This window comes from Fukomys damarensis, unplaced genomic scaffold, assembly GCF_012274545.1.
Source record: "Fukomys damarensis isolate Sample0158 unplaced genomic scaffold, DMR_v1.0_HiC HiC_scaffold_14, whole genome shotgun sequence".
Taxonomy (NCBI): domain Eukaryota; kingdom Metazoa; phylum Chordata; class Mammalia; order Rodentia; family Bathyergidae; genus Fukomys; species Fukomys damarensis.
In genome coordinates, this window is record NW_022900926.1 from 36,997,026 (window position 1) to 37,010,283 (window position 13,258).

Consider the following 13,258-nt stretch of genomic DNA (forward strand, 5'->3'; position numbering starts at 1 on the left):
TCAAGAAAAAGTTAGAATTGTGGAAAGCTTGCATCTGAGAATGTGAGCTCAAAAGTTTTCCCATACTAAAGGATTTTCTGAATTGTTCAGTGGCGGCTTTAATGAAGATGGTTTCCTGATTTTCCCAATATGATGAAGCTATACTCTTTGTGACTCTATATTGCCAAATGACTGATGTTTGATGGTGCAATCATACATGGTGCAATAGTTTTGTATTGATGCTGTGACACATTACCACAAACCCAGTGGCTTACAACAACATGATTCTGCTGTGGTACCGTTCCAAATTTCAAAGTCTGACAAAATCTAGTAGACTAAAGAGTTAGACAAGGCTAAGCTCCTTTCTGGAGACTCCATGGAATCAGATTCCTGGTCTTTTCTAGCTCCCAGAGGCTGGCTGCCTTCCCAGGTTCATAGACACTTTCTTTCACCTGCAAAGCCAGCAGTGATGGGTTGGGCCTTTCTATGTGGGCTCTCTTTGACTCTCTTGCTTAACAGTCATATTCAATGAATCTCTTTTTCCATGTAAGGAACATATTCATGGGTTCTGAGGAGTACGATGCAAATGTTTTGGGGGTCATTATTCCAACCCACATGAGTAAAAGATTCATTCAGAATTCAAGATAGAGTAGTGGATTCTAAAGTAAGATATGTATAGTTTCACATTCCACATTGCAGCTAAAATTTTAGAGCTTTTATCTAGTATCTAAAAGTCTTTTAAAATACTCTTCCCTTTTCCAATTATATATCTGTGAGGAGTTGAATTATCTACGTAATTTTTAACCAAACAGCACAATGCAGCTGAAGGAATGTAAGAGCAAATATAAGAATCTAACTTTCTTCTACTAAAGAAGATACTAGAGAGAATTGTAAAGCATTGATTTTCTTTGCATTGTTTTGCTTTGCAAAATACTTTTTTCCCCTGATATCAGAAATTGAATTCAGGACTTTGCACTTGCCAGGCAGGCATGGTGCCACTGAGCTACATCCTCAGCCCTGGAAAATACTATTAAAATATATATATTTTGGTAAAAATTCAATGCTTTTAAATGTTGTCAGTCTCAATTTATTATAAGGTATTATTAAATAAATAGAAGTCCTATGGAGTCCTCAATAATTTTTAAGAGTGCAGGGGATCCTAAGATCAAAAAATGTAAGAATTTCTGTTGTAAAAGATCAACTAATTCTTAGTAGATTAGTAGTTCCAGGATGAAAGTGGAAAGATATTTTGTCATTAGGAAGCCAAGTCTTAACACTACAAGGACCTGGCCTCACACTTCAGTACTTTGTGTCTTCCATGAAAGAATTCAAACAAGACATGTAGGCAATCCTAAAGAGTATAAGCAGAGTTCAATCAAAGTGATAGATTTGCAGAGTGACCGAGAGAATACAGTTTCAAGCATGAAGGTGAGCAAGCACCAAGAAGGCAGCTTCACAGAAGACAGGCTTAGGATACATTTATGTGAATAAATGGGTTCTCAATGAATATCATTTTGTTCCTCCAAGGTCATTGCCCTTTTTACTAACAAAATGGAAGTGTTTTGACCAATGTCAAAGTAAAGAAGCTTCCTGTCTATGCCCTAGGTTGAATGTTTCTGTTTAGTTTGTTTTGAGACTTTCCCCAATTCCTCATCCATGGTCTGGATTTTTGTGCTGGCCCTGAAACTTAACAGCATACTAGAGGAGGTTATATTCTCTTGAAGTATGGCTTGAAAGCATAATTTTAGCACAGAGTAATGCTGCATCCCTGTAGTCCAGTACTCTGAAAGGCTGAGGCAGGAGGATTGCCTTCCTTAGTGAGTTTGTTATTAATGTACAGGAACACTATTAACTTTTGCATGCTAATTTTGTATTCTGCTGCATTGTACAATTTGGTTATTGATTCTAGGAGTCTTTTTAGGTCTTCTATATAGAGGATTACGTCACCTGCGAGTAATGATTATTTGACTTTTTACTTTCTTATACATATGCCTGTTGGAAATAAGCCCCCTGACTCAATTTGTCAGTTCTGGAAAGAATGTACTCAGACTTGGGGCAAGAGGTCTCTACAAGGCAAAGTTTTCACTTCTGCAGGAGGGTGCAAGCCTGAGGTAGTAGGCACATAGGACAAAGGAGGGTTACCCCTTTTATCCCTAATGCAGGAGAAGCAACTGACCTTTTTCCCATTGGTTGGGTTGAAGGTTCACAGTCCATCCCAATTGGCTAGTTTAAGCAGAGTAAGGGGAAGATCTGAGGAATTGCTAAGGGGAAGGCAGAGCAGGAAGGGAGAGGGGGAGAGGAACAGAAAGTCCCAAGGTATGGATAGGCTTTCTTTGGCCTGCAGCTATGTTTGCAGAATTTAAATTGAACAGCTGTTTCTTGAAACTCTGGGGTAACATTTGGGGGAGGGCTAGTTGGTGGACTAGAGTCAAAGATGAAGGTGCTCCAGTTTATGTCCTTTGATAAAAAGACAGGGTTGCAATTTCTCACATGCCCTTTAGTTCTTTTATTTGCCTGATTGCTTTTGTTTTGAATACTATGTTGAACAGAAGTGGTGATAGTGGATTTCCTTGTTTTGTTCCTGATTTTGGAGGGAAAACTTTCAGTAGGTTTGTCATAAATGGCTTTTATCAGATAGAGTTAAGGTCCTCATATACCTAGTTTCTTCAGTGTTTCACTTTGAATCGATGTTGAAATTTGTCAAAGGCTTTTACTGAATCTATTGAGGTGATCGTGTGATTTTTGTCCTCACTTTTGTTTATGTGATGTATTAGATTTCTTGATTTGTGTATATTGAACCATCCTTGCATCTCTGGGATGAATCCAGCTTGGTATTGATGTCTGATCTTTTTTATGATTTGTTGCATTCTATTTGCCAATATCTTATTGAGAATTCTTATAGCTGCAGGAAATGGTCTATAATTCTCTTTTGCTTGGATCACTGTCTGGTTTTGGAATCAGGGTAAACAGTGCTAACTTCCAGGAATGACTTTGGGATAGTCTCCATTTCACTGATTTCTGCTCTGATCTCTTTTGGGTTTGGCTTGTTCTTTTTCTAGGAACTTGAAGTGAATCATTAGGTTTTATAGTACAAACACTAAAATAAATCAAATATTGACCTACAGTAAACATCTACCAAATGGAAAAAATTTGGGTCCGAGGATTTGGTTCTGGTACCTGCATCACAAGCTCCAGGTCCTGAGTTCGATCCCTGGTACCAAAAGAAAAAAAAAAAGTACTTCCATTAGCAATAGAAGAATATTCAACAATAATAGCATAGAGTTAACTAGCCATGTAAAGATTCACAAAGCATAATAGTTATACTAGTAAAAGTAGAGGGGGTGAGAAGCTAGAGAATGAAAAATATAAATTTTGAAATATTAATCAGTGGAAGATGAGGAGAGAAAAAAATAGATGGGGATCTTACTGAAGAGTAAAAATGAAGTTATAGTATTACAAAGCAATCACATTTTTAAAAACTCAAAATAAAGAAGAAAAAACAGCAAAATACAAGAAATAAAAATAAGGTTGAAAAAAGAAAATAGTTAAAAGAAGAAAACAGAGAGAAAAGAGTGAAAAAATCCCCCAAATAAAGGAAATTAATAATAAAAAATTGAAAAAAAAATTGAATAAAAAAATTTCTCTGTGTTTTTGACTGAGTGGTTTCTTTCTAGGGTCTGCAAACTTGGAATACAGCAGGTCACAATTTTCTCCACCTAGCTGCAGGGGCTGTGGATTGTCAGGTGCCCTCCCTTCTCCAGAGGCTTCTTTGTGTGTTCACCCCTGGTTGTGGCAATCATCTAAACCAACACATGTCTTTTCTCATGTTGGTCGATAGGAAAAGCAATCTGATCTCTGGTCTCTGCTGGATGCAGGCTATGGGATAGGAGTTCAAACTTAATGTGAACACTTAGCAGGCCTCATTTCCCACTGTGGAGAACAGGACCTATGTCCTTCCTGACCTGAGCTTAACCTTCTCAGGGGATCTATGTCTAATCTGCACACTCTCAGTAGTAGCCTCCTGTGGTTATCTCTCACTCGGTCATATAGGTAATACCGGACAGTACTACTGAAATCCCTGAAGCTGCTATCCAGGTCTATACTTTACCTCTGGGTCTACTGGCCCTCTGGGGTTACTTTCTCTCCCTGGGTGTTGGTCTCATCCAAGATCATATTGGTTGGTTAGTCCACACCTCTACTGCCCCACTATGGGGAAACAAAACACAAAGCTGGCTTGGAGTTGACAGGTAGCCAAAGCCAAGGTGTGGAACTTATAGGTACAGAGTTGGGCAAGGGGGCCCAACAGCGTGGCTCCATATGGTTTGCAATGAGTAGGAGGCTTAGGTTCCATTTCTTAATGTTTCCTAGAATTACTGTGTTATGAAAGGAGAGCCACTGTTGAGGACTTAGGGCTCTGGGCTACATCCTTGGCTCGCTGTCTTGGTTACTTTCTTAATGCTGGTACAAATACCTAATATGCACAAGTTAAATGAGAAGACATTTATTTGGGCTGGCAGTCTGTAAAGGTTTCAGTCCATAGTTAGCTGGTTCCATGTCAGGGCGGCATGGCAAAGGGGCATGGCTGAAGAAAAACAGCTCATGGCATGGCAGGCAGGAAGCTGAGAGTGATCAAAGGAGGAGACCCCGCCAGGCCACATCCACAGTGACCTATCTCTTCCCACCATGCTTCTCCTCCCAACATCACACCCAGTTGTAAACCCATCAATGGAGTAATCTAGTGATGAATGTACACCCTGTGATCCAGTCACTTTCCAAAAGCCCCACCTATTAGTATAAGATGTTTTAGATATAAACTACTCATTCATTGGTCAGCTGGGCTTCATTTTCCTGGCCTGAGAAATGGATATAAATACCTGCTTTGTGTAGATACAAGGTTGTCAGGAAACTAAGAAAGACAATGAAAGTAAAATGTGTTCTCACCCAGAAGTTGCTATATAGGTTGTTTTTTTTTTAACGCAGACTGAGGGATTCATATGTGGGAACTGCTTTTGGTTGAGTGGATAGAAAAAGACTGAAACAATACATTGTCAAGTATACTGCCTCTATCAGTCACAGCATGACAGTGGTACGTGAGAATGATTTCACAGTTCTGTCCTGGGGAATTCATATTTTGCTGAAGATTGTGCTAAATCAATATATAAGAGTATAATTCCAGTGGTTTTAGGCTTCCAGGGAAATTCAGTCTGTGGAGCTGGATGGGGGTAGCTATGGGGCTGGGTTTCAAGAAGAGGAAAGATGAGTTGTATCTTGCAAACAGACAGGATGAGAAGCAGCAGGAACAGCATCCCCAGCAGAGTGAGATTAGTGCTGCAGGAGGGACAGTTAGGGGTTGACAGGAAGCAGGGTTTCTGTGCTCCCACCCAGTGCATGTTGAACAGATCTTAGAGTATGTCCAGACCACAGTCTTGCAGTTGCCTAGTGTGACACAGCCTCATTCTCCTCCCTAGCACCTATTTTCACACTCTACCCTGTCTCCTTCTGTTTGATGTCTTAACACACATGCACCAAGGTTAATGTTAATGATACACCAAGTGACTCCCCCCACGCAGGTTTCTTAAGACACTAATGAAAGCAATTTATGATGGGTCTTACTTTATTTTAAACTAGTAAAGACAAGTTATGAGTTGTCCCCTCAACTGGTTCAGGTAGACTATTTTGCAGTTTAACCAGCTCCCCAAACCAGAGTCTGCCCCAAGGAAAAGGGAAATTACTTTTAACAACTAGCTATATCTTGAAGAAGGACAGAGGTAGCATTTAGATGAAATAGAATCCCTTTTTCATTTCATGCTCCTAAGAGATGAAAGGAAAATGGAAAGATATGTAAAAATTAAAAAATAAAATTAAAAGCCTTTCATCTAACCTTGATTTATAAACGTCACTCTGAACTCATGATATATTTTCTTGAAAACAAACAAAATCAACCTAATGAACAGAACCTATTTCCTAGCTCTGTGTATTGAATAGGGTGGGAAACAATCACTGATGTGGCAGCAATAAACACCCTTCAGAGCTGAGAATGGTCTCTAGACACAAAATTACACCACAAAGAGCCAGAGCTCCTGCTCACAAAATAAGGCAGCAGTAGCGTATGTGTGTGTGTGTGTGTGTGTGTGTTTGTGTGTGTGAGTGTGTGTGTGTGTGTGTGTGTGTGTGTGTATTTAGTGATGTGGGCGTGGAAGCTAAAAGTACTATGGTAAAAAAAGGAGGGGGGACATGTTCAAATGACAAAAGATAAAAGTTAAAAGGAAAACCTAAAGCTATAACTTCAAACAGCTCAACAGCAAAATGCACAGAAATGCAAGATGGTCTAGGATTCCTTGCTGTGCTGCTTTGTGTCTCCTGCTGTATTAGACTGGTAGCACACAGCACCTGGTCGCTTTAGGATGTAATATTGGTCAGTAGCTGCTGATTGACCAGAGTGTGTTTACCATGAACAGGAGGAATAATTAAAGGATTCTTACTGTTTTCAAGTGCTCAGTATACTGAGTTGATTTCTGTGTGTTCTCTAAAGGTGGCCAGTGAAGATTTTCCCTTGGATTATTATGCATGTATTTTAGCATATTTGGTATCTTTTAAATCCATTGTAGTAATTATTCTTTTTGGTGCTCAAAAATCGTTCTATTTTAGCCAGGGAAAATACAGGTGCATGCCTGTAATCCCAGCACTATGGAAGTCTGATGAAGGAGAATTGAAAATTTGAGCCCAGTTTGGGCAACTTAGTGACTAACCAAGGTCTTCTCTGAAAAAAAAAAATCAATAAATAATGCCAGAGGTGTACCTCAGCGTAAAGGCCCCAAGTGATTTAAAAAAAAAAAAGATCCATTTTGTCATTAGGAGCATCTTTAGGTAAGCTCCCAGTCTGTTCCATGTGGCCCCAACAATGTTTTGGGGCCCCCAGCTCTCTCTTGTGATTCTGTAATGCACACTCATATTGTCTGTTTCCTCCTCCTCACTTGGGGTCCTGCTTTCCGTTAGTGAACATGTACGTTTAGGGCACTCCTTGTCATAAGGGCTTATTGCTTATTGCTTATTGTCCCTGAGTTGGACATTTTAGCACTGGCCCTTCTTAGTGGATGGAACTAGGTGACAAGGTGTTTTGTATGTTCTTTTATTTTAAAAAAACACATCATGAGTTCATAATGAGATTTGCAATTCAAATTTAGCATGACAAAATTTTAAAATAAGTTCCAATGCATGTCTTAGTTTATCTAATCATTATTTGGGTACTGTGGATTGACCTCAGGACTTTACATTTGCAAGGCAGGTGTGGTGCCACTGGGCTAAATTCCTGGCCCCATATTATTGTTTTCTTATTCTTAAAACATCCTAATTGCCATTAAAATAAATATTGATTTGCTTTGTTTACTCAAATTCATAATAAAACTGCTATATAATGACTAATAATATGCAACATAATCTTAGGATTTTTTTGCAGGGAAATTTTTGTTTTTGCTTTTGTCTTTGCCTTACAGTATATCCCACTAGGAAATAGAGTCAAAATACGGTGTTTTGAAAAAGTTACTTACAATAACCATCTCTGTATTTAAGCAACTTATTCAATACCCAGTTCCATATATTTCTTTTTCTCCTGTTATTTTTAGGGATTGCCATTTTAAGAATTAAATTTTGTTTAATAATTTTGTGAAACATTTACCCTATTCCAAAGCTGAATGTATAAAACAATAATTCTAAAAGAATTCTGTCCTCCCTTTGTCTGCAGCTACCGAGGCTATGTAACAAGTTAACCCCAAAGCTTAGTGGTATGCATAACCCTTTATTATATTCACAAATTATGTGGGTCATAATTTAGACAGGTCACAACAGGAATATGAGTTAAATGTTTTTTGACACCTGGGCCCTCAACATGTCTCAGTCTGTCTTCTGTTGCTGAGAACACAATACTACAGACTAGATAAGGTATAAAGAACAGAGGTTGCTTTAGCTCACTGTTTTGGCGGCTGAAAATCCAGGGTGGTACTGGCTCTAGTAATGGCCTTCTTGCTGGTAGAGTCCCACTCTACTCTTGCTGGTAGAGTGCAGGGTGTCACATGTCCCTACTCACTCTCTCTCTCTCCCTCTCTCCCTTTCCTTCTCTTCCCTCCTCTCCTCTTCTTTCTTCCTTTCTTTCTTATTTTTTTTTGTACCAGGGATCAAATTTAGAACCTTAGTTCTAAAGTCACCAGTATGATAATGATGGCTCCACTGATGCCCTTTGTCATCCCAATTGCTTCCCAAAGATCCCACCTCTAACCTCCATTGTCCAAATCAATTCTCCTGCTCTTAGTACCTTGTCATGGGAATTAGACTTTGACCTGACAAACCATATTGAAAGGGGACAAACCATATTGAAACCACAGCTCAGGTGGAAGCATCAAAGGCTAAAAATACCCAGAAGCAGCTTGTGCTGGCTCAGTTCCTCTCCAGTAAATTTGCTCTTTGACCCCTTGTACAGGTTCACTTGCTTCTGTCTATGGCCTGTTGGCTGGTTTTCTCAGTGTGAGCATCCTAACATGAAATCCAATGGAGGCTGTATGACCTCCCAAACCACACAACATCCCTGTGCTGTGATCTCAATTCAGACATCCAAAAACCTCATCCCAATTCACTGCAGAACAGTGAAGAACATGGTGTCTTGGTGGAACAGAGGTAAAGTTCTACAAGAACATGTGGGGCTGGAAAAAAAAATGATATGGCAAGTTTGGAAAATACAAAGTTCTAGGACATTTAGTTAGTTTTTGGTATATCCTTCCATTTGAAAAGTTTTAAGATGAGAGAAGCAAGGAAGAAGCTTACAGTAACATTCCATTGTTCAGTCATGTGGGAAGAGAGACATAGGAAAGACAGCGAGTTGTGGAAGGCACAAACGCCAGGCTCTAAGAGAGAAGAAGATGGGGCAAGAGTGAGGAAAGACCCTGGTACACTGCTAGCAAGGGTGCTACATTTCTCCATCTTCTTGGGGGAGGAAGGAGGAAGTTTATTCTTGTTTGAATGTTTGGTTTTTTAAAAATTTACTTATAAAGAAGCAGTTACAATGGTAGGCTTATACTCAAAGTGAACACAGCTTTCCTTTGCAATGCAGCTTCCTGTGAAACACGTCTGTGCTGTGTGGGCCGTCACATTCAGAGGGAACACCACACAGTGTGGGGGGTTTTGGTGTGCTAGGGTCTCTCCCTACACTCACAATCATACCCTGAAGCCTCGTGTTTCCTAATGAGGAGACAAAAACCCAGAGGGGAAGAATCTAACAGCTTGAGGAGCATTTGATGGCTGACTTCAAAACAAATGCTCCTCCCAGTATGTTTGGGGATTACTTATATACTTAAAACTGTTAACCCAGAAATATTTATAGACTACACATTATATTAATGCAGTATTTAAAAATAGTTAATATAATATTAAACTATTATTTGTATTTCGAGAGTGCTTATTTAAAGGAAAACAGCTCGGTTATATGGCTGTTCATTTTTCTTAAGATAGATACTTTTAAAAACAGATCAAATACACAACCTTTTCTAATGTCTATGCATGAATGCAGAGCAGTGTGTTGGGGTTTCCTCATACATGTGCATGTGTATGAGTAAGCTCATAGTTTTTTCTTTTCTTTTCCTTTTTCAGAATAAATATCCATCCATAGCAGGAGTCAGATATATTACAGAGAATATATTTCTTGAGTGAAAATTTGGTGATGGCTTCTTGGCCCTAAAGCACAAAACTTGATATTAAAGAATAATGATAACGTATTTCTTTATCTTTCAGAATATTATGCTCTTTGATTTAATTTATCCTTTTCTGTTCCAAAAAGTTTCTTCCTTGTGGTTCTTGTTGTTTTAGTGACATCTTCAAGGAAATAACTTACACTGTGAGAAACACTTATCTTTTCCATTTCTTTTTTATTTTTCTCATATTGTCATAGCCATAGCTCAGAATGAAACAGTTCCACAAAGTAAGGGCCACAGCTGTATCAAGCCATGAGCAGCAATGAATAGGAGCACAGGAAAAGCTCATATTTCTTGAAGCTTGTAAGTGTTGCAGTTAGTCATTGAGATTCAGAATTGTTGGCTACTGCAGCATTGCCTGGCATACACTGACATGGGCACCAGAAGCCAGGAGTTAGAACCAAGAAGACATGGTGTCTTGAAAGCATCTGTACCTCTGAGATCTACACATTGATGGAAGGACATCTCTTCATCAAAATAGTTGTGGTAGCCTGTTCCCTGCCCCACTCCAAAGACATGCTTCAGAACTTGCTAATTCAATCTCTTAAGCCTCATAATTAGTACTTCTTACAATGTTTTGTGGGGGCCAATAAAATAACCACTCAGTTCCTGCCCACCTCCTTAATGCCTCTGTTCCCATGAAAGCTGGCCAGCCTCCGGGGCCTTTGCCCAGCCTATGCCTCAGCTGCCTCTTTCTTTTCCTCTCTTTCTTCTTTGTCACACAAACATTTATCAAATACACAATCTTCATAGGGCTTTGTTTAAGATCTTGTTGTGTGGATAGTATGGATAGACATTCCTGGTTCCCTACCAGGTTTGGGGGGTAGAAATCTTGTACATATAGAGGCTCCTTTTTAAAAACAGAAATTCAAAAATTATGGATACAAAATGAGACACAAGGTCTTGAACAGGCCCTTGTAAGTGAGACGACTTACTTCACAGTCAATGCACTTGCTGCAGGGGAGGAGTAATATGTGACAAGATGACAGGAAACTCTCAATGATGGTGAATTAGTCACTTTCCCATTCTGGGGCAAAATTCTCAACATCTGAAGTTTAAAGGGGATGTTTATTTTGGTTCACGGTTTTCAGAGTATTCAGTCCATGGTCAGTCAGCTCTAAGGCAGAAATGGCCTAGTGGAAGGGCACTGGTGGAGGAAAGCTATTAACCTTCTGGAAGCCAGCAATATACCCTCCAGAGTCACAGGCTAAGGGTAGGGACACATTTCTTCCTACCAGGCCCCAGCTCCTAAGGGTCCATTTAGCTATGAATTCAATAGATCAATCCACTTAATATAGTGCTGTCTTGATCCAATTACCATCAGAATGCTCTATATCTGAACGCATGATACTTTTAGGGGACATTCTATACCTAAACTGTAGCATAAGGAGAGCTATAATGCCAATAAACAGGGCCTTTGAACAGGAAATGGGTGGTCAGAATGGGGGTCACAATGGTGAATTTTATCTAGGTCCTATGTATTAGTCAATTTTTCATGCTTCTACTAAATGCTTGACATAAATAGGTTAAAGGAGGAGAAATTTATTTCGGCTCATAATTTCAGAGGTTTGAGTCCATGGTCAACTGGCTCCAAGGCAGAAACATCACTGCAGAAGGGCATGGAGGAGCTCAGCTGCTCAAATCATGGCATCTGAGAAACAGAATATAGGGGTAGTGTGACAGAAAGGAAGAAGCCAGCAGCCATATATAGTCCTTAAGATCATGCCACCCAGACATGCCCAAAAGTGTGCTTTACTAATCCTCTAGACAGTTATCAAGATAGTCACAGGCCTGGAAGCATGGCTTATTGGTGGAGTGATTGTCCAGCACACACAAATTCCAGGGACCCATGCATGCCCCAGCACTGTAAAAACAAAATAAGTAACAAACAACAAAAACCAGAGTACTGTTTGCAAAATAAACAAAAACTAAAACCAAAAAAGAAGACAACTTTTAAAAAATCCCTTCACTCTTTGGGCTCTGGAAAATGGCTTGCTTAGAGGGACGCTCCTTCCTACATGATCTAGATTAGCATCAAGGAGGCCTTTATCTACCTAGAACAAGTTAGACACTGACCCTCCAAATTCCCATTCTTTGTCTCCTCAGGGATGGGAAGAACTCATGGTTTTCAGGGATGAGTTCTTGGTGCCCAGTGTGGATAGCTTGTGGCCCAAACCTCGGCCTAGCTCTTTCCTGTCTCTCGTCCTCCGTATAGCCCCTTTGTGCCAAGCCTTTGAGATTTGCAGGCCTTGTTGTCATTGTCCCTCTCACTAGGGCAATACCCTATTCTCCTCTTTAGCCCTTTCTAGTAACTCTTCTCCTCATGAAGTAGGACTTGGTTTTTGTTTGGTAGAGGTCAAAATATTTGAAGAGATATTTAAATAGGACCATGGTTTAAGGGAGAAGTGGGTTTTGTGAAGTGGTTTTGCTTTTTAAAATGAGTATTTTTAGCAGAAGAGAAAAGAGAAGGAAGAGCTCCCTCAGTGGGAATGTCCCCTTGTTACTAGAGACAGGAGTCAAAGAAACCAGAGAAAACAGGAGCTGGGTCAGGGTGAAGCAGAAGAGGCCTGGACAGCATGTTCCTTGTCCATTGCACAGATGGTATTTATTAAGCATCTGCTGCGTGCTACCCATAGTGCCTGAGAGTGGGGCCTCAGGGGTGTGCAAAACAGACACCAGCCTCAATGTGCAGTCAGCTGGGAAAGACAGATGTTACAGGAATAATAGTGTAACTATTTTGAACAGTGATAAGTGCTATTTGGGCAATGTTCACACCGCTAGGAGAGCATGTTACAGGCCCACTTTATTCACACGGAAGACCCCAAGGAAATCAGTTTTACTAAAAAATGCACCTGTGACTGTCCACCAATATGGTGTGGGAGGGTCGGGGTCCAGATCAGAGTCTAATGCCTCAGCAAAGGGGGATGACTCCAGGGTGGGAGGGTGCAAAGGCGGGGCTGGGGAGGAAGCCTGGGCGCCTATGGACCCTTGCCACATCGCCGGCACACTTTCACGACCAGCACACTTGAACCCCAGTTCCTGCTAGATCCCCAGGGGTTCTTCTCATATCTCACAGGGAGGTCCTCAGGACAGGTGGACTAGGAGCAGAGCGGAGGGAGGTCTCATCCAGCGGCCCACAGCCGACTTAGTCTCCAGGGTGGGACCTAACCAGACCCCGGGCCATCTCCGGGCCAGGAGCGGAGGGTTGCGGTGGTCAGGCTCCACATACACGGAGCGCTGTTTTGTGAGGATCAAGTCTCTAGTATCCGTGGGTGAGGCTTCAGGACAGCGTGAGGTCACTGCGGCGGGCTGGCCCGAGGCCGCAGGTTTGTCCTAGGTGGTGCCGTGAGTGGCCTCGGGCCTCACGCCCGGCGCTCTCATATTCCCCGCAGGTGGAGGCCACAGACGTTGGAACTCTGCTTAGGCCGCTCGCAGTCCCTCCGGTGCGCGCCAGGGGGGAGAGCGGGCGGGAGGCTAGGGGTGTGGCTTCGTGCGAGGGGCGTGTCTATCCGGGGCGGGGGGCGGAGGCGGTGTCTGTCAGG

At 41.2% G+C, this 13,258-nt stretch overlaps 1 protein-coding gene across 1 annotated transcript in view; it reads right to left on the reverse strand.

The window, feature by feature from the left end:
- Positions 1 to 12,713, reverse strand: part of Cep43 (centrosomal protein 43) — a 63,151-nt gene extending 50,438 nt beyond the window's left edge. The window contains exon 1 of the mRNA XM_010610567.2: positions 12,569 to 12,713. Within this exon, the coding sequence (XP_010608869.1) occupies positions 12,569 to 12,713 (145 nt within the window). The remainder of the gene's footprint in view (positions 1 to 12,568) is intronic.
- Positions 12,714 to 13,258: the final 545 nt, after the last annotated feature.